The sequence below is a fragment of the Bufo gargarizans genome, chromosome 4, assembly GCF_014858855.1.
Source record: "Bufo gargarizans isolate SCDJY-AF-19 chromosome 4, ASM1485885v1, whole genome shotgun sequence".
NCBI lineage: Eukaryota > Metazoa > Chordata > Amphibia > Anura > Bufonidae > Bufo > Bufo gargarizans.
Window position 1 is genome coordinate 275,379,428 of NC_058083.1, and position 27,535 is coordinate 275,406,962.

Genomic DNA, 27,535 nt, shown 5'->3' on the forward strand with positions numbered 1-27,535 from the left:
AAAGTACCAGTCACACAGCTAGAAAAACAGTTAACCCCTTGTGACAGAATGGCTCAATATTTTTAATAAAGACCATTTGAAACATTATTTTTACCCCGAAATTAGTAAAATGCAATCATAAAAAAATGGCCTCCAAAGGTGTACATAGCCCCATAGCCTTTAATCTTCTTGAAAACTACTTGTAATGTCATGCCAGCTTACCAGACTGTAAAATGATAATGATATCACAGTGGCTTATCCCAGGGTAGACACTACAATATTTTATAAGCGGTTTGATTTCATCTGCTGATTTAATGACAGTTTGGTGCTAGTCATAGCCCACCTCATATATAGCTCTCCAGAATTTCTGTCACCACTGTTCCAATCAACCAGTAATTTTTAGACAAAGAAAATATATTTCTGTAAATGGCCTATTTATGTTATCATAGAAAACACATAGATGTGCATTTCACTTCCACATCAGATATTAAATAAGCCAGCACCTCATCGGCAGACAGTGCTCCGCACTGATGAAGGGCATTTACCTAGAAACTGCTGTCTGCAGATGAGGTGCTGGCTTATTTATTATCTGAGTCATGTCTCAAGGCCTATTTAAAGGGTTGAACATTGACTTATAGGATAGCTGCCTTACATCTGGTGGCATTAGAGGCGGAGCTTCTTAAGAGCTCATTTGCATCCCCTTTATCCCAGAATTCCAGAGGAGCATGTATGGCCCATAAATCTTCTCACGCCGATTAAGGCTTTCTCCTCAAGGAGAACTAGTACACCCCATATCATATACAAAATAAACTATTTATGTAATCATCTGATTGTTCAAAAATCAGTAAAAATAAGTTGCAATGGAGTAATGTTTCTTCTATGCACTGTGCTACTCTTTGTGTTATACTGGCCACAGACCATACATCCAACATTGTCACATAAGTCCCCTGATTTTAATGACCACTCCTCAGGACAGGTCACTAATATTTGATAGGTAAGGCTTGAGACCCCGCTCCCCCGGCAGCGTCCAGCGCTGGAAGTAGCACTTTGTTCATAGCGTAGGAAGCTGCAGAAAACAGTTTATTGTGGGGGAGCCAGGTGTTGTACCCTCATCAATCCCATATTAAAGACCAATCCTGAGGATAGATCATAAAAACCAGGAGACTTGAAAACCCGACCCATGACGTAGCTGTACGTCATGGGTCCGATCCCTAAACATGGCGCCCGCTCGTGCGTGCCTTAGCCGCGGGGTCTCTGCTATTTTAAATAGCAGAGACCCGCGGCACATGTACACGATTAGCCTTAAGGCTGATCGCATACATCTTACCTTTCAGATGCTGTGGTCAAATGTGACCACGGCATCTGCGCAGACCGGAACCGGAAGCCGTGCGCTTCCGGTCTGGTAACCGCGTTCCCCGGCTGAGATCAGGGGACCTGTTACTATTATCTAATTGACTGAAGCCCCAAGCCGGCTTCCGAGTCAATTAGATGTATATATCTAGGTGGCAGCCTTGTATTTCTATAGTGCAATCTAGGTCTTCAATGATGGCTATTTAGCCATCACTAAATACTATGGGAAATCGAATGAGTGCCAGTTATTGTCACCCAAGGTGACTTAAAAAAAGTAAAAAAGAAAGTAAAAAAAAGTTTTTACAAATTTAAAAAACAAAACTAAAAGTTCAAATCACCCCCCTTTCCCTAAAATAAAAATACTTAACCAATAAAAAAAAAATAAACATCATGGGCAAATGGCGTAGCGGGAAAAAATTTTGCTATTTTTTGTCACTTCAACTACCTAATAATTTTTTTTTAAAAGGGTATCAAAAAGTCACACAGACTTAAAATTTGTATCACTGAAAAGAACAGATCGTCTTGCAAAAAATGAGCCCTCACACAGCCCCGTACACATAGCTACAAAAAAAGTTATAGTTAAATTTTTTTTCCCGCTCCCTACTACATGGTGCCATTAGAAAGTACAACATGTCCCTCAAAAAATAAGCCCTCATAAGGCCATGTGAATGGAAAAATAATAAAGATAGGACTTTGGGAAGGCGGGGAGTGAAAAACAAAAAGCGCTAAATTGGAAAATCCCAGGGTCCTGAAGGGGTTAACTTATTGTCATTAATTGAGTAAAACACTGTTATGACATAATAACAGCAGCTTATCTGACTAAAACTGTTTGTGATGTCACAGCAGCTTATCCTAGCGGCACACATTTGGGATTCCACAGCTGTTTACTTGACTGAAACCTACTTGTGATATCACAACAATTCACCTGATAGAAACACAGCTGTCAAAGTATCTTTTAGTACCTATCCAAATCCACTTGTGATGTCACTGTAAGCTGTGTATCGGGGTGGGCTCCCCAGGATACAGCAAAGTCACGAATGAGGAAAGCAACTCAAATACCAGTTTTGCCAAAACTGTATTTTTTTTTTCTTAAACATGGTCATGAACGCGACCACAGATGCTGGTTACACACAAATAAATTTACATACACCCAGCCAGGGACTAGGGCCCTTGTGCTGTACAGCTTGGTGCCCTCCAGTGGATGCTGGAGGTATTAGCAATACATTTACCTACTGGCAGGCTCAAATAGACCAGCCATGCCTTACCTGTTATTACCCTAGGGTCAGGAACAATTGTTGCGTGCATAATTTGGGCTAGCCTGTGGTAGAGCACAGCAACTTACAATCTTATTCCATGCTATATTAATTTCCTCCCCCCAACAACTGGTTAAACAACACATGCTATAGTGTTTCTCCTGAATACACCAGCCTGGCTTGAATTAGTTGTGAAGCTTTTCAGCTCTCAGGTGTGAACTGACACTTTAACCGCCACCGGAACGCCTAACGCAGAATCGCGGTCCGGAGGCGGCAGCTCTGCGCAGAGTCATGCATATACGCGTCATCTCGCGAGATGCGAGATGACGCGATTAGCCGGCCCGCGCATGCGCATCGCGGGCCGGCAAAAGTTAGAGGGGGGTCACGGTCACGTCACCAGCCTGCCAGCCAATGATCGTGGCTGGCAGGCTGGCGATTTTCAAAATCTCTAATCAGAAGCCATCTAACACCTTATATTTATAAATATAAGGTGTTAAATGGCTTCCCTGCTCCCTGCTGGTCCTTTTCGTCGGTTGGTTCCAGCAGAGGAGCAGGCATCACAGTGAGTAGCACCAAACACCACACTTAGCCCCAGATCACCCCCTATCACCCCAATTAACCCCTTGATCACCCCTTCCTGCCCCTGTCAATCACTAGTGAAAGTGAAAAAAGTGACTTTTTTTTTCACTGGTATTGACTGTTAGGTTTTAGGGATAGTTTAGGCTCCTTGGTTAGGTTGTTTAGCGATCGTTTAGCGCCCAGCCCACCCACCGCAGTCACTTATTCGCTGATTAGCGTATCGCTAATCAGCTTTTGTACTTTTATAGTATCTGGAAGTGATCAAAACTGATCACAGTCAGATCTATAATAGTATTAGTGTCACCTTAGTTCGCCCTCCACCCAAAACGCAGTGTTTGCATGATCAGGCCTGATCACACGTGCGTTCACCCACGCCCGCCCCGCCGCAGTGACAAAAAATATATATTTTTTGATCATTGCACAATCACTTTACACGCGCTGCGGCGATAAAAAAAAAATCAGTTTTGATATTTTTTATCAACCGCAGCGGCCTCCGGTACCTCGCTAGCCTCCCATTTGTAAGACAGGCTTGCTTTTTTTCTTGAGTAGTCTCAGGGAATACCCCTAAATTTTGAAGCCCAAATGTCAAACAGGGGGCATTCTTCTGAAGAGGCCTACAGGCTTCTGACCCAGTCGGATGAGGAATGGGAACCCTCATCTGACGAATCTAGCGGGTCAGAATATAAACCTGTAGAAAGCAGTGGCAGTCTGACCCAAAGTTCGGACGAGGAGGTTGAGGTCCCTGATACCACCAGGCGTACCCGGCCCCGTGTCGCTAGACCTCAGGTTGCGCAGGATCCGCTTCAAGGGCAGCAGAGTGGGGCTGGCGCTGTCGGATTACGTGGTGAGGCATACACCAGCAGCGCAGCCCTCCCTGCACCTAGTACCAGCACTGCCGTACAACATGGTGAAGTGGCGAGCACCAGAAGGGCAGTTGAAGCTGGTACGGTGGCACGTGCAGTAGTTACCCCGTCGCAGCCACCGCACAGACAGGCCCGTAGACCCCCTAGAATCCCTGAGGTGCTGGCAAATCCTGATTGGCAGTCCCCAACTTCAGCCGCACCATTAGTTCCCTCTTTCACCGCCCAGTCTGGAGTTTGGGTTGAGACAGCTCAGATCGGTTCGGCCCTGGGATTTTTTGAGCTGTTCTTGACTGCGGAGCTCTTGGACATAGTCGTGGCAGAAACAAACCAGTATGCCACACAATTTATATCCGCCAACCCGGGAAGCTATTATGCCCAGGCTTTCCGGTGGAAACCAGTCCAAGTTTCCGAAATTAAACATTTTCTGGGCCTTCACCTCAACATGGGTCTAACCAAAAAGCATGAATTGCGGTCATATTGGTCCACGAACCCAATTCATCACATGCCCATGTTCTCTGCTGCCATGTCCAGGGCACGATTTGAGGCCATCCTGCGTTTCCTGCACTTTAGTGATAACACCACCTCCCGTCCCAGAGGCCACCCAGCTTTTGACCGGCTCCACAAAATTCGGGCCCTCATAGACCACTTCAACCAGAAATTTGCAGATTTGTATACCCCTGAGCAAAACATCTGCGTAGACGAGTCCCTAATACATTTTACCGGGCGCCTTGGCTTCAAACAATACATCCCAAGCAAGCGCGCCCGGTATGGGGTCAAATTGTATAAGCTCTGTGAAAGGGCCGAAGGCTATACCCACAAATTTCGGATCTATGAGGGAAAAGATCAGACCCTGGAGCCGGTCGGTTGCCCTGACTACCTGGGGAGCAGTGGGAAGACAGTCTGGGACTTGGTGTCACCCTTATTCGGCAAGGGGTACCATCTTTATGTGGACAATTTCTACACAAGTGTGGCCCTCTTCAGGCATTTGTTTCTAGAACAGATTGGCTGCTGTGTTCGTGCAGGCTTCCCCCAACGGCTCGTTACCACCCGTCTTGCAAGGGGGGAGAGGGCTGCCTTGTGTAACGAAGAACTGCTCGCGGTGAAATGGAGAGACAAGCGTGACGTTTACATGCTCTCCTCCATTCACGCAGACACGACAATCCAAATTGAGCGAGCAACCAGAGTCATTGAAAAGCCCCTCTGTGTCCACGACTATAATTTGCTCATGGGAGGGGTGGACTTCAATGACCAGATGTTGTCTCTGTATTTAGTTTCCCGACGCACCAGACGCTGGTATAAGAAGGTGTCTGTATATTTAATTCAATTGGCTCTGTATAATAGTTTTGTTCTCTACAGTAAGGCTGGGAGCACAGGATCCTTCCTCAAATTTTAGGAAGAGATAATCGAGAACCTCCTGTACCCAGGAGGTTCCGTGGCCCCATCCACCAGTGTAGTTAGCCGTCTACACGAGTGACATTTCCCCAGTGTCGTTCCTGGTACCTCAACCCAACCGTCACCCCGAAAAAGATGTCGTGTCTGTAGCAGGAGTGGAATAAGGCGTGACACGCGCTATTTCTGTCCTGACTGCCCTGACCACCCTGCCCTATGCTTTGGAGAGTGTTTCCGGAAGTACCACACACAGGTACACCTAGCATAGGGATTGCATCTCAGAGGACAGGCACACAGGGCTATTAGGGCCCATTCACACACAGCTGCTGCAAACCTCTCCTGTCACCTGGGACAAAGTGCATAACGCACTTCGCCACATCTTTGGGTGATTTGCGCTTTGCACATTGTCCCATGGGGAAGGAGAGGTTTGTCCTATAAAGGTAAAAAAAAAATAAAAAAAAACACCAGTAAGCAAAAAACGTTCAGTTCCAAAAGTTAAATAAAGTTTATATGTTCTGTTCAAAGGTTATTATAAAGTTAATACAATTATTGCCTGTTTTTTTCTTTTTTCTTTTGGTTTTTTTACCTTCCAGGTGGACCAACCGATTGACTAGCTGCAGCACTGATGTGCATTCTGACAGAAGCATTGCGCTGCTGTCAGATTACACACAAGTCGGTGTATGCGGCGCTGCAAAACGAGACTTCTCCTCTGCAGTAAAAGATACGTTTGCCGAGGCATATGAGCTGAGGAGGTGGAGGTGTTCATATGCTTTGGCAAACACTTTGTATATAAAAAAATAAATAAAAAATCCTGGCAATGATTTATTCATCCACATCGATTGATGTGAATGGAGAAATCGGGTTTGCCAGGGCATACAAGCTAAGTGGGTATGGATGTTGGGCGGAGCTCCTATGTCCTGGCAGACGCCTTTCCCCTCCTTTTTTCACATTGATCGATGCGAATGAAGAAATCTGTGCCGTTCATTTTTTTCTTTCAGCCCAGAGGCTGAACGGAGGCTGAACGGAAAAAAAAAACTCTTTACCTGTATGCTCAATATAAGGAGAATAGCAGAAACTCCTAATGCTGGCCATACATGTAATGATTGCGGAGACCCTCAAATGCCAGGGCAGTACAAACACCCCACAAATGACCCCATTTTGGAAAGAAGACAGAAATTGAGACTTTGTGAGAAAAAACAAAAAATAAATCAATTTCCTCTAACTTATGCCAAAAAAATAATAATTCTATGAACTCGCCAGGCCCCTCATTGAATACCTTGGTGTGTCTTCTTTTCAAAATGGGGTCACATGTGGGGTATTTATACTGCCCTGGCTTTTTAGGGGCCCTAAAGCGTGAGAAGAAGTCTGGGATCCAAATGTCTAAAAATGCCCTCCTAAAAGGAATTTGGGCACCTTTGCGCATCTAGGCTGCAAAAAAGAGTCACACATGTGGTAACGCCGTACTCAGGAGAAGTTGGGGAATGTGTTTTGGGGTGTCATTTTACATATACCCATGCTGGGTGAGATAAATATCTTGGTCAAATGCCAACTTTGTATAAAAAAATGGGAAAAGATATTTATCTCACCCAGCATGGGTATATGTAAAATGACACCCCAAAACACATTCCCCAACTTCTCCTGAGTATGGCGATACCAGATGTGTGACACTTTTTTGCAGCCTAGGTGGGCAAAGGGGCCCACATTCCAAAGAGCACCTTTCGGATTTCACAGGCCATTTTTTACACATTTTGATTGCAAACTACTTCTCACGCATATGGGCCCCTAAAATGCCAAGGCAGTATAACTACCCCACAAGTGACCCCATTTTGGAAAGAAGACACCCCAAGGTATTTCATGATGAGTTCATGGAAGTTTTTATTTTTTGTCACAAGTTAGTGGAATATGAGACTTTGTAAGAAAAAAAAAATAAATCATAATTTTCCTCTAACTTGTGACAAAAAATAAAAAGTTCTATGAACTCACTATGCCCATCAGCGAATACCTTAGGGTGTCTACTTTCCGAAATGGGGTCATTTGTGGGGGTTTTCCTACTGTCTGGGCATTGTAGAAACTCAGGAAACATGACAGGTGCTCAGAAAGTCAGAGCTGCTTCAAAAAGCGGAAATTCACATTTTTGTACCATAGTTTGTAAATGCTATAGCTTTTACCCAAACCATTTTTTTTACCCAAACCATTTTTTTTTTATCAAAGACATGTAAAACAATAAATTTAGCGAAAAATTTATATATGGATGTCGTTTTTTTGAAAAATTTTACAACTGAGTGTGAAAAATTTCATTTTTTTGCAAAAATTTTGTTACATTTCGATTAATAACAAAAAAAGTAAAAATGTCAGCAGCAATGAAATACCACCAAATGAAAGCTCTATTAGTGAGAAGAAAAGGAGGTAAAATTCATTTGGGTGGTAAGTTGCATGACCGAGCAATAAACGGTGAAAGTAGTGTAGTGCAGAAGTGTAAAAAGTGGCCTGGTCATTAAGGGTGTTTCAGCTAGAGGGGTTGAAGTGGCTAAACATGAAGTTCTTGTGAAGGCTACTTTCACACTAGCGTTTTTGCTGGATCCGTCAGGGTTCAGCTAAAACGCTTCCTGTACTGATGATATAACCATCTGCATCCGTTATGAACGTATCCGGTTGTATTATCTTTAACATTGCCAAGACGAATCCATCATGAACTCCATTGAAAGTATTTGGGGGAAGGATCCGTTTTCTACTGTGTCAGAAAAAAATGATCTGTCCCTATTGACTTGCATTGTGGGTCATGACGGATCCATCTTGCTCCTCATCCCAGGGCGGAAACCAAACCGCAGCATGCTGCTGTTTGCTCTCCTGTATGGGAACGGAATGCATTTTGGAGCATTCCGTTCTGTTCAGTTACGTTTGTCCCCATTGACAATGAATAGGGAGAAAACGGAAGCGTTTTTTTTCTGGTAGTGAGACCCTATAATGGATCTCAATACCGGAAATATATTAATGCTAGTGTGAAAGTAGCCTAAGAGCAGTTGACAACATTTGTGGCCTTACACAAACGGCAAACCTAATTAACTAACTACAGGCCTGACCTCAGTCTCTATTATTATTATTTATTATTAAAGCGCCATTCATTCCATAGCGCTGTACATATGATAAGCAGGGCACATACATAATACAGACAATTGCACTAATCATAAACAAGATGAGTTACAAACTGGTACAGAAGGAGAGAGGGCCCTGCCCGTGAGGGCTTACAATCTACATGGTATGGGAGAAGGACACAGTAGGTGCGGGTGAAGTTGGTCATGGCGGTATAGAGGCAGCAGGGTCAATGGTTGTAAGCTTGTCTAAAGAGATGGGTTTTCAGGATCCTATGCGCCAAAATTGTATGAGATGTGTGCACGATTAGTCTTACTGACCTGGGTCTGCTCTGAGTGTGGATGGAACAAGGGTTTCTCCAACCTTCAGGCGGTACTGCAGTGTCTGTGGCTTTACTCCTCAACTCCCATCTGCGTTCATGGCAGCAGTTCCCCTTCCTCTGCAGGACAAGATCAGGGTTATGCCTCATGCACACGACTGTTTGCAGACCCATTCACTTCAATGGGGCCGCAAAAGTTGCTCCGTTCTGTGGCCCCGCAAAAAATATATAACATGTCCTATTCTTGTCCGTTATGCAGACAAGAATAGGCATTTCTACAATGGGCCGCCTTTTCTGTTCTCCAAATTGCGGAAGGCACACGGCGGCTTCCGTATTTTGCGGATCCGCAATTTGCTGACTGCTAAAAACTGAATGGTCGTGTGCATGAGGCCATTTGGACACAATCAGCTGCCCTTGACTGCAGCTCTAGACCCTGGAGGATGCTCCCACACTTGGATGTTAAGGGATTCTCCTCACACACAGCTCCTAGATGTCTCTTCCAAGCTCACCCTAATGGAGGAGCCTTCACTTCCTTTCCAGGCTTGTAACCCCACCCCTGAGAATTTTCAACATGAGATGGATCTAGAAATGCAAGGCTGGAGCGCCGCTGCCTTCTCAAACAGCTGATAAGTGGAGGTCCCGGGTGTCGGACCCCCGCCGATCAGATGCTGATGATCTATTCAGAGGATAGATCATCAGTTTAAACAAACTGTTTAACAACCTTGTTATGTCACAGAAGACAGCCCTTAACCTAACTAAATCCTACCTGTGATGTCAGACAAACTTACCTGACAGAGACACAGTTGTGGTATCACAGCAATTTACCAAGCAAACTAAACTCACTATGTCACAATAACTTACCTGACTCTAACAGCAGTTATGTGGCAGCCAGAGACCTTCTTGAGATATCCCTGCAATATACCTGCCTGCAACTTACTTGTGATGTCTCAGCAGACTATTACAGCAAAAATTATAAGGTTTGAAAAGTAACAAATCGGAATATCACAGAGAAAAATGACTTTTTATATAACACATAACTTTTACTTTTAAATGTTAAAATAATACCCCATAAGCAGGCTACCTGATTGCAACACGTGTGATGTCACAGCAGCTTGCCTTATGGAAACACATTTTGATGTCACAGCTACCTATCAGACTTTAACATTCTAGTGACAGCTGAGTGTATATAAGGCCTATTTCACACTACCGTATGACTATTTCAGTGTTTTGCGGTGCGTTTTTCTCAGGTCCGTTGTTCTGTTTTTTTGTTTCCGTTTTTCCATATGGCATATACCGTATACAGTAATTACATTTTTAATAGATGGTTCCGCAAAAACGGAACAGATACGTAGACATTTCCGTATGTGTTCTGTTTTTTTTTTGCGGACCCATTGACTTGAATGGAGCCACGGAACGTGATTTGCGGGCAATAATAGGGCATGTTCTATCTTTCAACGGAACGAAAAAACGGAAACGGAATGCATATAGAGTATATTCCGTATTTTTTGCGGAACCATTGAAATGAATGGTTCTGTGTACGGAACGCAAAAAACAGCCCGTACGACAGAAAAAAAAACGGTAGTGTGAAAGAGGCCTAAAGCAGTATTTTGTGAATAAAAGAGACAAATTGTGAGGGGATCACATCTTGCAATTTGACTCACATGACCTGCACTATAAATGAACACACCTGACTATAACACCTAGATGTACTTGTTGGACATCCCATTACAAAACCATAGGTGCAAATATAGAAAATGTGACTATTTTCACAGCTATGACAGCCTCAACTCTTCTAGGAAGGCTTTCTACAACATTTTCTAGTGTGACTCTGGAGATTTGTGCCCATTCAACTGAACGAGATCAGGCCTAATGTTCACAACCAGAAGGTCTAGTTTGCAACTGGCATTCCATTCCATCCCAAATGTTTTGAGTTTGAAGTCAGAGCTGTGCAGGCCACTAGAGTTCCACTATGCCCAACTTTTCAAACCATATCTTTATGGTACTCCGTTTCCGCGGTAGGGTACAGTCATGCTTTCTCATGCTCAAAGTTGGAAGCTTACAATTGACTGTCTTTGTATGCTGTAGCATTAAGATCACCCTTCACTAAAAAAATAAGCAGTCTTACCAAAACCCTTAAATACAGCTCAATGCCATCATCTCTAAGATTTACCTCCAGCTGATGTCTGCCATTGGGCCTAGTGATATTAGACTTGTGTGCAGCTACTTGACCATGGAAACCAATTTCTTGAAGTGACTGGCTCCCAACCTTCTTGTGCTGATGTCACTTCCAGGGACATTTTGAAACTTTATGTGGCACACACATCAGCACTTGGCACTCTATGATTTGTGTGGTCTACCGCTTGACAATTGACTGAGCTGTTGTTATCCCTAGACCTTTAGAAACTTCCAATTTGCACTAATAGCGCATAGTTTACTGGGGCAAATCTAGCAGATTAGAAATTTCACATGCAGACTTGTAGAAAAGGTGTTATCCTATAACGATGCTGCATTTAAAGCCACCAAGCTCTTCATGCTTGATTTTATGTACTTGTTTGAAATGTGCAAAGAAACCTGAACCCAATGATTAGGAAGAGTGTCGGAATACTTTTGGCAAAAAAAGCATTTAATGGCTGGTGTTGTAGTGTAGCCTCGTTATATACTGTATGTAGAATGTCAGTTTTTTTCACATATGTATGTTGTTTGCTGACCTTTTTGTGTTGTGATTTTTCAGGAAGGAAAATCATTCTAATTGTCTGTAGATCACAGTGTTGATTCATTACGTAACTAAAAAACCTAATATGCCCCTAAATCCAGAGTTTGTAACCTATTTATGAAACCAATACAAGTTATCTTTTTAACTGAAAATTAACACAATGCTACCGCAGATTTGTTTTATTCCTGCTGTTTATTTGCAATCTGTACCTTCCAGGTGGAGCTGTCCTCTACTAGTCATGATTTTTTTAATGTTCTTCCAAATAAAACTCTTGCGAAAACATACATTGAGAATGGCAAGCAACTTGGAATGCAGTTTTCTACTAATGACCTGGTGTTAAATGCTCTTTCAGGTAAAGTTTGAGTATGTGTAAACCTTTAGTGAGTAGCTTTAAATATTTCATGTGGAAGTGAATCCAGCATGCTTAGCGTTTCTCTATACAGTGTCTAAACCAGTGGTGTACAACACGTGGCCCGTAGGTGCATGCGTTCCACAGAGCCACAGTTTACAGCCTCTGTCCTGCTGGACAGAAACACAGCTCATAGTGTTTCTGACAGGAGCACCACACAGTGGATTAAAGGTCCTGCTCCTGCAGACTAGCAGGCCCCGAACGAGGAGAGAGAAGTAGTTTATTACCGCTTCTGCCTTTTTTTTTTAGATAGGTGCATAGTACTCAATAATCACTGAGTGTCTTTGGGACAGAACAGAGCTTCAGGGTCTTAGCAGACCCTGATTGGCACTGCCTTGTACAAAGTTTCCAGTGGGTGGTGATTTTCCCTGTAACTGGGGATCCTTTGTATGCTCCAGTTACAGTGGAAATAGTGCAAAATAGAAAAATAAAGTTTGTTTCCTCCAAAAATCTATTAATGATCTCTTGGGGGACCTATTTTTATATATATTTTTGTCCCAAGTAAAAAAAAAAATATATATAATTGAAAAATAATTATAGAAAAAAGTGTAAAATAAAAAAAAATGTGTCAGTCTCCCAGAGGTTTTTTAATGACCCCCTTAAGGGACATATGTTGTCATTATCACCCTATTCACATTAAACTACGCTTAATAGATATAAAAATGACTACTTAAAATAGGGAACTCTGTAATAGGCCGATGCAAATGGCAATTGTAATTGGCCTTTGTAATTGGCGGATGCAAACAATCAGACAATCAACTATTTTTTGTGGCCCTTTAAAATGGACTAATGGCAAATGCGGACTCCAGGACAAAAAATGTTGTGCACCCCTGGTTTAAACAGCACATATTTATTACCAGCAACTGATTATTTTTTATGACGTGTGTTCTGTGGGCTTATGTGTTTATTGAGGGGATATAAAAGACTGTATCACCATTGTTTCCCATGATAACAATATTGATGACTTGTCCTTAAAGGGAACCTGTCACCAGTTTTATGGTGTCCTAACTAAAGGCAACATAAATAAGTGACTGATTCTGTTAGCAAAATGCTGGGTCACTTTCTTTAATTGACCCAATCAATCTGCCAACATCTTGTATTGAAAAGCTCCAGCTCATAATGATGAGTCCTGAATATTAATGAGCTCCTGACTCGCCCCACCCACCTGCTGCTGATTGACAGTTTTTTTTCCATATGAATCAGGAGCAGGTGGGCAGGGGAGTGGCTATAGCTCCGAATTAAAAAAACACTGGACTCACTGACATCACGCTGGACTCAAATCAGCTCATTAGCATGCGGCATGTGGCATCTTTGTGCGTATATTATGAGGTAACCATCTGTCACACCAGTAAGTGAATACATCTAAGGAGCTTTTTAGTAGTTAATGATTGTATATAATTAGTTAGATTATAATCAAATAGCCACATGACAGGTTCCCTTTAAGGCCCCCATACAGCCAACAGTAATCTCTCCTGATTTCCCCATACATATATATGTTCAGTTCGTCTGAATATGTATTTGTTTTCTATGGGGAGAGAGGAGAAAGCTGCTGCTAGACACCTCTGTTGGAGGCTTATCTCCTGGGAGAAAATATTTACTTTTCCCAATCCATCTTTTCCCAATATCATCTGTCGGGGCAGACATTCGACTGTCAGCCAAATTCTCTGTTGTATAGGCGGGTTTGGCCAACAATACACTAATGTGTATGGGGGGCCTTTACAATAGAACCACCGATCAGCTCTCTGAAGAGGCTCTGGCTCCTGGGCAAGCACTGTGGCTTCTTCAGTGTTTACATGGCTGTGTACCCGGGAACAGTGATGGCCAGTTCGCAGTGTTCGCTGACGAACACATGCGATCTGCCATCTTTATTCCCAAGCCTGGTGATGCAGAGCTAAGTCCTTACCTGTGCCTGTGCCGCGAGCAGCTCTGAAACACATGCGGTCACCGTGAGCAGGCAGTTACGAGAACAGCCCGATGAAGGCTGTTCTAGGAACTGCCTGCTCCCGGTGACCGCATGTGTTTCAGAACGGCTCGCTTGTATAATCACTTGGATAATCCAGTCTGCATGCGGTCGGACGCCAAAGTGTGTATCAAGGACCTTCTGCCTTGTTCCACGTGATCCCCGGTCATGTGATCGGAGTATATCTACGTGATCGGAGGGGAAAGTTCAGGAGGCTGGGTCCGCTTGTATGGTTCTGTTAGTTAGGCGCGTGCCTACTGAACTGGAAACAATGTAGTATTTATAATATCGTAGCCACATGTGATATGTGGGATCCCTTAAGTATAATAGCTGCTACAACCAAACACGTTTCGGGTCTGAACTTGCCCCTTCCTCAGTGGACCACTGATGTGGCTACGAATATTATAAATACTACATTGTTTCCAGTTCAATAGGCGTGCGCCTAACCGAACCATACAAGCGGACCCAGCCTCCTGAACCTTCCCCTCCGATCGCCTAGAAGTTATCTATAGTCAACAAAGCAGCAGCAGGCCCTCATCTACAAGTCCAGTCTCAGTAGCCAAGACTCTGGTCAACACAATCCTCACCATGATGGCACACTGGATGAACGTTGTGGAGGCCGGGAGCAAGTTGGCTGCTGACACCAGACTTGCCCTCCAATAGATCCCTGTTAACGGAAAGTGTACTTATTCCAATATCAGGGCTTCTTAAGAGTGCTGTATTGTTATTTATCGTCACTACCTCCCCGAGTCGGGAGTGGGTAATTGCCTCGCGCCTGCTGCCTTCCTTGGACGCTTGCCCTTTAATAACTTGTACCACCCTCTCTGGGTGGTTCACAATTAGGAAAAAAAAAGGGGCAAGGCAACAACAGCCAATCAGATTTCTACTATTGACCTCACTTGGATGTGGTAGCCCTTTCTCAGGCTCCCTCTCTGGCATCGAACCCTGATTCCCCATTACCCATGATCACCATGATAGGCGCAAAAAGTTGATAGGGCAGACATCCAACTGTATTGTCGCTGTCACGGGGACAAGCAATCGCCCAGAGGTTTATCTAGCGTCACCAATGCGGCAGCAGACCCTCGCCCCTAATATTTTAGATGGTCAGATCAGCAGGCCCTTGCTCCAAATGTTTTTGAGGGTCACCAGCAGGCCATCAATAATAATTTAAGGGTGTGTATTATGCCATCCTTTATGTGTAACAAAGGGTGTTTTGGAGTGTCGGTTCCTTGTAATTTTTGTCAGCCCTTTCACTTAGTGCATAGGCTTTATGAGTCTAGGAGTCCCACTACTTGAACAATTGTACCACAAAGTGAATTAAGCTCTCCGTTATGTGATATACAGGTCTTATCGGAGTACCTCTTCCTTGTAATTTTTGGCAGCATTTGCACTTTATATACAAGTAAATATTTAGGAAAGGATGTTGCTTAACAAAACATGGTTCCCAGCAGCGACCTGGGAGTCTAAGATGCATTGAGACATTCTCCCCATGCTGTTGGTTTTTCCATCAATTTCTGACCTTTTCCTATGAACCAGGCACTCTCCCCTGGTTTAATGCTTGGGTTCTCCCATTGACTTCCATTATACTCGGGTGCTCGGTAGGGCACCCATGCATCCCGATGTGTTTGGCCAGAGCACCCGAGCACTTTGGTGCTCAATCAGCACAAATGTTTATAATTTTTTCCTCTGAAAACTTTTGGAATTTTTTATTTAATAAAACTTTTTTACTTTTTTTAACCATTTAATAGTCCCACAAGGAGATTATAATAGGCGATCATGCATCGTGAGAGAGGCGCAGTCTGCTAGGACACACTGGCGTGTACAGACCACCACTCTGTGATCCTATTCATGGGGTGTGGATAGGAGTCTGATGACTATGTAACTGCTTACATGCTGTGGGTTCTATTGTCTGTGGCATCTTAGGGGTTAAACAGCCCAGATTGGCACCTCTGCCGACCCGGGTTGGTAGAGCAGGAACTCGGCTCTCATGCGGAAGCAAAGCCCCCACTCTCCACTGCACAGGAGGCTTGCAGAGGGGGGCACTGCAGAGGAGACCCATGCAGCGTTTATACTGGGACGCCGCTTAGGCTACATTCACACGACAGTAAGGCCTCTTGCACACGACCATATGGCTTTTTCAGTATTTTGCAGTTCGCAAAAAGTACGGATGACGTCCGTGTGCATTTCAGTTTTTTGTGGAACGGAACAGCTGGCCCCTGATAGAACAGTACTATCCTTGTCCATTATGCGGACAATAATAGGACATGTTCTATCTTTGAAGGGAACGGAAATACAGAAACGGAAGACATACAGAGTACTTTCAGGTTTTTTTTTGCGGATCAATTGAAATGAATGGTTTCGTATACGGTTCGTATACGGAATGCAAAAAACGGAATTTCGTGTGCAAGAGGCCTAGAACAGATTTCCTGTCCAATTTTCAGGGCTATTCTGCATCCATGTGTGCATCCATTTTCTGGTCCTTTGTCCGTTTTTAATGGCAGTTCTGCATCCATTTTTCATGGCCGTTAAAAAATTCATGGCCGTTAATTTTTTTTTTTCATGAATCCATGTTTAATAAAGTACCTTTTTTCCATCTGTGTTGTTCTTTTCATTGTGAGTCTTGTCATTTCTTCTAAAAATTGATTCTTATGATATGCAAATGACGCTGTAAGGAGACCAGAGGGTTTTTCTTCTCCACGGTGCCCAGGAACGCCCCTCTGAAGTGCCGTGCCCGCCTAAATTTTAAAACTAATAACGCCTCCAAGTTCAGCTAAATTGCCTCCCAGAGGCGCGGCTAAGTGCTGAACACCCCCCTCCTCAGCGCCACGCTCTGCTTCAAACACCCCGATCCTCCTCTCGCCGGCATCCCAAATCCCTCGCAGGCGCAGTGACGGCGGTTGCCTGCGCCTGCGCTCTGATAATACGACTGAGGGCAACAGCAAACACTTCACTGGGATCGGCGCATGCCCAGTGACGATATTGTCAAGCCTTTGACTGATATGACCAAGAAAGGTGTGGACTTCTCAGTCTGGTCTGAAGAGGCATTACATGCTTTTTCTGCAATAAAGGAATGTTTCGCTACTGCTCCCATTCTGGTGCAACCTGATGTGTCTCAACCTTTCATTGTGGAGGTTGACACGTCAGAAGTGGGAAGCAGTGTTGTCACAGGGTCCCTCTCCTGGCAAATAGCCCTGTGCTTTTTTTTCTAAAAAACTCTCTTCTGCCGAAATAAATTATGATGTTGGTAATAGAGAGTTGCTGGCCATTAAATTGGCCTTTGAAGAATGGCGCCATTGGTTAGAAGAAGTGATTCATCCCATTACAGTAATTACTGACAATAAGAATCTGGCTTACCTGCAATCAGCGAAGCGTCTGAACCCAAGGCAGGCCAAATGGTCATTGTTTTTTACCAGATTTAATTTTGTGGTCACTTATCGCCCTGTGGCCAAAAATGTGAAAGTGGATGCTTTGTCGCGTAGCTTTACTGGGGCAGGGGGGAGATTCGGTGTTGGGAGCTCAAGGTGAGGCACCTGATTCCTGTCCTCTTGGGAGGTTGTTTGTTCCTTCTGGACTTCTGCACAAGGTGTTCAAGGAGCATCATGATACTGTCCTTGTGGGACACCCTGGGAGCAGATCCACTGTAGATCTTATTTCTCTGAGATTCTGGTGGCTAGGTTTACGTAAAAGTGTGGAGGGCTATGTAGCAGCTTGTGAGACCTGTGCACGTGCCAAGGTGACTCATACTCTGCCTGTCAGGATCTCTTCTTCCTTTGTCCATCCCATCCCGTCCTTGGACACATTTGTCCATGGACTTCATAACTGATTTACCTAGCTCTTCTGGAAAGACTGTGATTTTGGTGGTGGTAGACCGCTTCAGTAAGATGGCGCACTTTATACCATTATCAGGTTTGCCCAATGCCAAAACTCTCGCTCAAGTGTTTATTGATAACATTGTGAATTTACACAGCATTTCCTCTGATGTGGTGTCTGATGGGGGACACAATTTGTTTCCAGGTTCTGGAGGGCGTTCTGTACTTGTCTGGGAGTTCATTTGTCTTTCTTTTTTGCTTTTCACCCTCAGTCGAACGGACAAACTGAGTGCACTAACCAGAATCTGGAGACTTATTTGAGGTGTTTTGTCTCCGAGAATCAGGAAGAGTGGTCTTCATCTTTATCTTTGGCTGTGTTTGCCTTGCATAACCGTAGACAGGAGTCCACTGATAAGTCACCATTTTTGGTGCATATGGGTTTCACTCTCAGTTTGGTATTTTTTCTGGGACTGAGTCCTCTGGTATACCTGATGAGGAGAGATTCTCTTCCTCATTGCCATCTATCTGGCGGAAGATTCAAATCAATAAATAAAAAATGGTCGAAAGGTATAAACGTATTGCTGACAAGAGACGTATGACTGGTCTAGACCAAAGTGTGGGTGATTTGGTGTGGCTGTCCACTAAGAACATTATAGTTGAAGGTACCGTCTTGGAAGTTGGACCCAAGATTTATTGGTCCTTACAAGATCTCTGCCATTATTAATCCAGTTGCGTTTCGTCTTGAACTTCCGCAGGCTTGGAAGATCCATAATGTGTTTCACAAATCTTTGTTGAAAAACTATGTGGAACCTGCTGAACCATCTCCCTTGCCACCTCCTCCTGTCATAATAGGTGGTAATCTGGAGTTTCAGATCTCCAGAATAATTAACTCACGTTCCGGCGACACATGTCAGTGCTAGTCGCCTTCTGAAGGCCTTTCACAGGGTACACCTGGATAAGGTCGGTCCTGGGTGCCCGGAGGTAACCCGTAGAAGGGGGGTACGGTCACTGCCTGCCCTGTAAGAAATCTGAGATCAGGTAGACTTGCAGCACCTTAGTCTATCTAACAGGTCTTTCTGTTTTTCCTTGCTGTCTGTTGTTGTGGGCAGGATCTCATCTCTCCACAGGTTCTGTTAATTTGCTGTTTAGTGGCTCTATTTAAGCCCGCCTCTCACTGCAGACCTTGCGGTTGTTATTTCCTTCTGGAGTTCTAAGCTGGTTGTTCTCCTGCTTAGGTTCCGCTGTCTGCAACAGTGAGGCGCTGTGACACTTCTGCATGTCATAGCAGTGCTAAACGATTTGGGAGTAGCTGTATGCCCAGGTGCGCCAAGTTACTGCTCACCTGGGCGTACAGTTATGCCCTGGCACGAGAAGGGGGTAAAGTAATAAAAGAAAATAAAAACTATACAAATTTGGTATTGCCGAAATCGTACTGAACCAGTTTTTTGCACACAGTGGACATGGTACTATCAGAACCCCAAAAACTTTGGTGGAATTTATTATTATTTTTTTTTTGAAGTTTTACCCCACAAAGATTTTTTCCCCATTTACCAATACAGGACATGGTAAATAAAATTGTGTCATTAAAAAAATGCATCTTGTCGCGCAAAAAATAAGCCTTCGAATGGCTATGTGAACAGAAAATTTGAAAAGTTGTAACTATTATGTGGGGACTGGGAATAAAAAATTAAAAAAGTAAAATGAAAAATGGCCCTGTCTTTAAGGGGTTAAATTAAAGCACAAAATAAAATCAATAGCGTAAAATCCATACCGATTTAATAAAAGTTGATTATTATAAGGCGTTACCTTGGTTTTGCATCTTATAATGTGAATTTTTTTCTAGGGTCAACAGATTTTGGGAATGTGACATATGAAGTTCCTGGAATTCATCCCTATTTTTTCATTGGTTCGGATGCCCTTAATCACACTGCAGAATATACTGAAGCTGCGGGTAAGCACTTAAAGGAGTTGTCTTACTTCAGCAAATGGCATTTATTATGTAGAGACAGTTAATACAAGGCACTTACTAATGTATTGTGATTGTCCATATTGCTTCCTTTGCTTGCTTGATTCATTTTCCATCACATTATAGGCTACATTCACACATCAGTGAAAAACGGCCTTGTGACGGACCTTTTTTAACAGCCGTCACACAGCCGTTTTTAGAACAAATTGAAGTCAATGGGGCTATTCACATGGCCACTTTTTTTTAACAACCAGTGAATAGTGGCGTTCAAAAAATAGAACATGTTCTATTGTTGGATTGTTTTTAACGACTGTTAGACAGGATTACAACTGTCTAACTGCTGTTAAAAATGGGTACACTGGTGCAATAAGGCTTTTTAGGGGTAAAATAATTTCTCACCTCATCCACTTGCACGCTTAGAGGCAGTCGCTCCTCTCATGATTCTGAAGGACCTGCTGAAGGATCTGCGCTCAAGGTGATGACGTGATCATGCTAGGAGCACGTGGTGATGTCATCATACTTGAGTGCAGGTCCTTCAGCAGGTCCTTCAGCCTTAAGAGAGGAGAAACTGCCTCTGAGTGTGCAAGTGCATGGGCAAGTGGCCGGGACCATGGTACCACACATAGGCTGGTGCTTTTTCCTATTGTGTGCAAGCACGACCACCAATGATGGATTGCATGGTGGTTGTAACCTCGGAAAAAAGCATTATATAATGTAATGGAAAAATGAATCTAGCCACTAAAAGAAGCAATATGGACAATCACAATACATTAGTAAGTGCCTTGCATTAACTTTCTCTATACAATAAATACTATTTGCTGAAGTTTAAGAATGGGACGCCTCATTTTTTTCTCTTCTTCTGAGGTTTACATGTGTCCTGAAGTTTTTTCCGTTGATTTGTATCATTGGCCCCAGGTGCTGAGATCCCCAATGGTCACTAGAATTGGTGCATTGTCACTTTTTTTTTCTAGCAACTGGTACAGGTTTCTGCACCAAATCCTGACTGATTACAACTTCTGACATGTCTCTACCACAAGCACACTGTCAGAGTGCTATAATTTGCAGATCTCCTGTATACACACTTAGGCCTCATGCACACGACCGTTTTGTGCATCCGTGTCCGTTGTCCCGTTTTCCGTGATTTTCTGCGGCCCCATTGACTTTCAATGGGTCAGTTGAAAACTCTGAAAATGCACCGTTTGTCTTCCGCGTCCGTGATCCGTGTTTCCTGTCCGTCAAAAAAATATGACCTGTCCTATTTTTTTGACGGACAACGGCTCGCGGACCCATTCAAGTCAGTTTTTTCGCGGAGGCACACAAGATTGTCATCCGCGTCCGTGATCCGTGTCGGTTTTTTTCCTATCATTTTCAAGGCAAACTTGACTTAGATTTTTTTTTCACTTTTCTGATCTGGTGATCCTCCAAAAATCAAGGAAGACACACGGAAGAAAAAACGGACACGGATCACGGAACAACGGAACCCCGTTTTGCGGACCGTGAAAAAATACTGTCGTGTGCATGAGGCCTTATACACTTGTCTTTTTCCCCTAATAAAGATTTGGGCTTATATTTTTCTGAGAATAATGTACAAACAGCACCAGAAAAACTGTGGATGGAGCAGGAAAAAACTCAGTCCACTGTGTAGTGAACGTCCTGGATTACTGCAGCTCAGTTCCCAGTCACTAAAATGGAATAGGTCATCAATATCAAGAACTGGGACACCCAGTTTAAGTGAAATGTATCTGTTGCCTTCTTAAAGGGGTGGTCCAGTCTTGGAGCAGACAACCTCTGAAGTCCTTTGACCCTGAATATAAAAACTCCTATTTACCTGTCTGTGGCCTAATGCTGCTGCGTTTTTGGGTGCTTCCAAACCCCATAGGACCTGGAAGCAGCTTGGTTCCATGACCAATCACATATATCAGCAGTCACAGCAGTTGGAACGGTACATCACTGCTGTAAAGTAGAATTCCAACTGCTGAGGCCTGTAAGTAGCTGCAGTGGTCAAGGGACCAAGCTACTTCCTGGTCCTGGGAGAACAAGAAGTGGCTGGGAACAGGGCAATAATGGAACTTTGGACAGATAAGTGTAGTTTTCAGTGTTCAGGGGCACAGGTCTTGGCCCCAGGGGTTGTCAACTCCAAGGCTGAATAATGTGTTAAAAGGGGTATTTCAGTTTTTGCAACTTTCAGCATCGATTGACAGGAAACAACATATTATCACTTACTGATAGTGATTGTTTATCTTTAATACCCGTTTTCCAGTACTTCATCGTGGTCATGCACTATTTTCCACTGTGTTGGTTCTCTATCCCAATTACACCATGTATACAAGACAAAGGCATGGCAAGTATTGTACGTTTCTGCCCTGTAGATACAACATTATCAATTACCTTGCCTCTCTGGATGGTGTTCTGCTCATTCTCCTGGTCCCTGCCCTGTAGAGGTGATATCAGAAATGATGCTGTATCATAGGTAAGGATTTTTCCAGCAGAGATAAAAGCAGGCTTAAATCCAGAGCTGCCATAAAGAATTTCAGGGCTCCATACTGGCAAACTATGTGCCTCACCCCCATTTTTATGTACGCTGTTTAGGAATCACCATAAATAATATGTTCACTATATTGTAGAGGTTATTATGAATACAATGATACCAGATGCAATAATTAATATAAAAAGCAGTAATACGGTACTTTGTCATGCAAAAATCCCATATTTACAGCAAAGCTTTTCTATAGAGTAGAGGGTAAGACAGCTATTTATGTTACAGAAATCTCATTGAGACCTGTAAAAAAATCTTTATAGAAAAGGTTATCGCAGAAAAATAAAGGGCATCATTTATCATTTTAAGCGGTTCTCCAGGAATTAAGAAAATGAAAATCTGTAACTATTTCTTTATTATAAGTAAATTCTCAAATGCCCTTCATTATTTATAATGGCTCATTTTCTCTGGGGAGCAATCATTAGGAGAAATAAAATGGCTGCCGTCTTATTAGTACACACAAAACCTGTCCTAATCACACAGGAGGGCAAGTTACTCCAGAACACTAAGCTAAAGAGCTGCGTCATTCTCCTCTCTGCTCTGCTTGTCAGGGGTAATGGTCCTGAATACAGTTTAATATGATCTTCAGCTGAATCTCTATAGTAGTACTAGTCTGTACTAGTAGGACAGCGGATATTTTATTTCTCCTAATGATTGCTCCCCAGACAAAATGAGCCATTATAACAAATGAAAGATATTTGGGAATATATTTATAATAAAGTAATATTTAGGTATTTCCATTTTCCTTATTCCCGGAGGACCCCCCCTTTTTTTTTTTAACATGTTAAAGAGGGTTCAAATCTCTACCTTAAGTCTTGCTTTGCTTTGTGTGCCTGCACGCATATGTGGTGTGAGTGTAATGTGATCTACACCTTTAGGTGTAAAAGTAGACTAGGGGCTTGCCTGGCCTGGTTTGCGACTTTTTTGCAACTCTGGTAAATGAGCCAGAGTAAAACATAGGCCACTGTGAAAAGTGGTGAGGATCACAAAATGGCGCAAAAATGTCACAGTTGCCATGACTTGCTACTTTTTTATGCCACAAAACTGACATATCTGATTTCATAAATGACCCCCAGAATTTTTACTTACCAGCTTTTTTCTTTTATAGTAAAAGTTACAATTTTCAGCAAATTTATTGTTGCTAAAAAAATTGTATAAAGTTTCTGTAACATACTTAGTATGAAATATAACAAAACAATATTTTCTATTCCTGTAACCATAAGAACTCATACGATATAGTGAATACATTACTTTGTACATTGTAAATGGTGCATTTCAGTAATATACTATTTATTTAGTGTTATGCCTGTGAATAAAAAAAAAAATTTAAGCACAGAAAATTCAATCTTTTCAACAGAGCAGGTCGGTAATATAATGGTAACTCTTCTGCCTGCCATACAGAAGGTTTGGGGTTCAAATCCTAATGATGAGCTGTTATCATCTTCCTGCACTTTGGCATAAAAAAATGCCACAAGTGGCATTTTTACGCCATCCTAGCCACTTTTTGGAAAGGTGGCGTGGTGGGGAGGGGCTTGGCCAGCAGCTACATAAAAAATTATCTGAATTTTTAACAGTTTTGTGGCACAAATGAAGACAGAAATCTATGGTAGTTCTGAGCTGTCAAAGATTTCTGTCTAGGCGCACAAACTGCTGGAGGATGCGCCTAGTATATGAGAAAGCGTATATGCCTAGTCAGAAATTAGGCACATCCGCCAGCAGCGCAGGGGATGTCAACACCAGAACAGAAAGGGTTGGCCTTGACATGTGCTCCTATGCTAGAAGAAAGCACCTCCATCAACCCTTATCCAACCCAGCTTCATTAGTATTCACTGCACTGAAGTAAATACTAATGAGGCTCACAGTCCTGCTTGGATCTGTGATGTTCCAGCTAGTAGGGGAAGGAGAGGCAGATACCTGATTCTACAGACACTCCCCATGAGTCTTGCGCTGGGATGTAAGCACAGGGTGAGGGTCAGAGATCACAATTACGCTGGAGGAGTCAAAATGCACTTACAACTTCTTTATCTTATCAAAGGTAAGCCAACATCTGTGTCCCTACAAATCCATTTGACTACCTGGCCAATCTTCAACACGTAAATGAATCTGCATTCATTTATTGTCATTGTATTTTACATGTTAACAGGCTCAAAAGAAGCTCAATATTACACACTCCGGACTGCAAAATCATTGGCAATGACTGCATTAGATGTTATCTTCAACCCGGAATTGCTAGAAAATATTCACCAGGACTGGAAGATGGTGAGGCAAGTGGAAGAAGAGATTCTGGAATAGCTAACAAAGCTAGAGTCGAGCAGCGGGGCAGGATGTGCATCATGCCAAACAGTGAAAATAATGTGTAATTATTGGGGAATATAACTATAGTGACTATGTCATTATAATTTAGTGGCACTCGTTACCATAGGTAATCTAAAATACCTAGTAGACTTTCATGTCTTTATACCTTTTCTACTAAATCATGTCATTTTAACTAGATATCCTCCAACTGTGGCTTACTATGTATGCATGTGAATGGTACAGTTAACATTACAATCATCAAATCTGTGAAATAAATGTATTTTGCTTACATTCACACACCTTCTAATACTCATTGCCATTTATGTTTTAGCAGTATTATTGGCACTCTTACTAAATTGGTTGGATCTCTTGCAAAGATTTTATTAAGACAGGTGTGAAATACTGGCATTTAGTAAATGATACCCATTCTGTCTGGTGTAACTTTGAATTTCACTGAGACAGACTCCCTTTAATACACAAAGCATAAATAATATGTTGTTAGAAATGCAATAGAATGGGTTTGTTAATGAACCTTCTGGCAGGAAGCCATGCTGCACAATGAAGTTCAGGGGTGACACAGCCATCCTTTCAAAGAATTCAACAGAAGGTCAATAATATAGAATTTAGACCTCAAATCATTCCCCACAAACTTCATCAGACCCCCAATACTTATGAGACCTCAGATCAGACCCCCTATTGTCATCAAACCTCAGATCAGAACCCCAAACCTCATCAAAACTCAAATCAAACACCAAAATCAAACCTCATTCCTCATCATCCCTCAGATCAGACCCCTCATTTTATTCTGACCTAAGATCTGACCCCCAATACTCATCAGATCTCAGATCAGACCCCCAGTCCTCATTAGACCTCAGATCAGACCCCAAACCCTCAAATGACACCTCCAATCTTCATCAGACCTCAGAACTGACCCCAATCCTCATCAGATCTCAGATCAGACTCCCAATTCTCATCAGACCTCAGATCACATCCACTTTCTTCAGCAAACTTCAGATCAGACCCCCATTCCTACTCAGACCTCAGATCAGACATAAACTAAATAAAAAATTTAACTCTTGCACTGGATGGCACCGCCTCTTGTGAGATCCAGTGTGCTCTACTTAAATTCACTGCTCCGTGGTCTTCTGCTGGCACCATGCTGCACTGTGATCTGGCGTCACAGAGCATCAGGTCATAGTGTGCACTTTGTCCTGATGCCGAACGCACTCATGACATAGCACAGCACAGCGGTTGCCGGCAGAAGACCAGGGATAGGGAAGTTGGGGGGACCATAGTGGTATAGTGGTTGTAGTCTGTCAATCCACCTCAGAAGAAGGCACAGGGCGGTGCGCTCCTAAATTGGTGCAGAGGTTTCCCTGGATGCAGGGGTAAGACTAGAGTCGATTAATCGCCTGGCCAATGGGCCGTCCATGCAAGGGAAGGAAAGCGAGGCTTCCCACAGTCAGACGGCTCCACAGTCAAACCCTTCATGTTGCCTGTGATATATAGTTTAGCTAATTTGTCTAGTTTTATCCCGGGTGGCTGCAGGTCCTGTAATAAATGGCGGATCTGGAGATATTTAAAGAATTCCCTGCTTGAGATTGAAAACTTTTCACTTATCCATTGAAAAGGTTGTAGTACCCCTTGGTCTAATAGGTCCCCCACCGTAAGGATATTGGCCAAAGCCCACAAATCAGATTGAGGAAGTAAAGACCGGAGCAGAGAGAAGGCAAGAGAGGCAATTGTAGGGGGATCATCAGCATCTGCTAGTATATGGTATGTAGACCATGCCTTCAGCGATGCCAACACCGTCGGGCTTAGGTTTTTGGGAATAGGGATCTTCCAAAATGGTAGATTTAACAACACCCTCAAGGAGTATGGGGCAGCCTGTGATGCTTCTAGGTGAACCCAAGGTAGGTCCTGGGAAGACTGAACCCATCCCTTCAGCATGGAGACCAAAGAGGATATACACTCACCTAAAGAATTATTAGGAACACCTGTTCTATTTCTCATTAATGCGATTATCTAGTCAACCAATCACACGGCAGTTGCTTTCATGCATGTAGGGTTGTGGTCCTGGTCAAGACAATCTCCTGAACTCCAAACTGAATGTCAGAATGGGGAAGAAAGGTGGGCTACAACAGCAGAAGACCCCACCGGATACCACTCATCTCCACTACAAATAGGAAAAAGAGGCTACAATTTGCACAAGCTAACCAAAATTGGACTGTTGAAGACTGGAAAAATGTTGCCTGGTCTGATGAGTCTCAATTTCTGTTGAGACTTTCAAATGGTAGAGTCCGAATTTGGCGTAAACAGAATGAGAACATGTATCCATCATGCCTTGTTACCACTGTGCAGGCTGGTGGTGGTGGTGTAATGGTGTGGGGGATGTTTTCTGGGCACTTTTTAGGCCCTTTAGTGCCAATTGGCCATCGTTTAAATGCCACGGGCTACCTAAGCATTGTTTCTGACCATGTCCATCCCTTCATGATGGCTACTTCCAGCAGGATAATGCACCATGTCACAAAGCTCGAATCATTTCAAATTGGTTTCTTGAACATGACAATGAGTTCACTGTACTAAAATGGCCCCCGCAGTCACCAGATCTCAACCCAATAGAGCATCTTTGGGATGTGGTGGAACGGGAGCTTCGTGCCCTGGATGTGCATCCCTCAAATCTCTATAAACTGCAAGATGCTATCCTATCAATATGGGCCAACATTTCTAAAGAATGCTATCAGCACCTTGCTGAATCAATGCCACGTAGAATTAAGGCAGTTCTGAAGGCAAAAGGGGGTCCAACACTGTATTAGTATGGTGTTTCTAATAATTCTTTAGGTGAGTGTATAGTACAATTTTTAGGTCTGGCAATGCTAAGCCTCCCATACGACGTTCCCTGATTATGATGTCCCGAGCTATCCTGGGGTGTTTTCTGTCCCAAACATAATTAGAGAGAAGTGAATGCGCTCAGGAAAATAACCTCTCTGGGAGGATTATGGGCAGAGTGCGATACAAATATAAA

The 27,535-nt window shown here is 43.2% G+C and overlaps 1 protein-coding gene across 1 annotated transcript in view; it reads left to right on the forward strand.

Annotated features, from left to right (window-relative positions):
* The window catches only part of LOC122934888 (peptidase M20 domain-containing protein 2-like), a 137,213-nt gene extending 112,403 nt beyond the window's left edge, over window positions 1-24,810 (forward strand). The window contains exons 5-7 of the mRNA XM_044290542.1: window positions 11,752-11,887; window positions 19,557-19,664; window positions 24,359-24,810. Of these exons, the coding sequence (XP_044146477.1) occupies window positions 11,752-11,887; window positions 19,557-19,664; window positions 24,359-24,507 (393 nt within the window). The 3' untranslated portion in view covers window positions 24,508-24,810. The remainder of the gene's footprint in view (window positions 1-11,751; window positions 11,888-19,556; window positions 19,665-24,358) is intronic.
* Window positions 24,811-27,535: the final 2,725 nt, after the last annotated feature.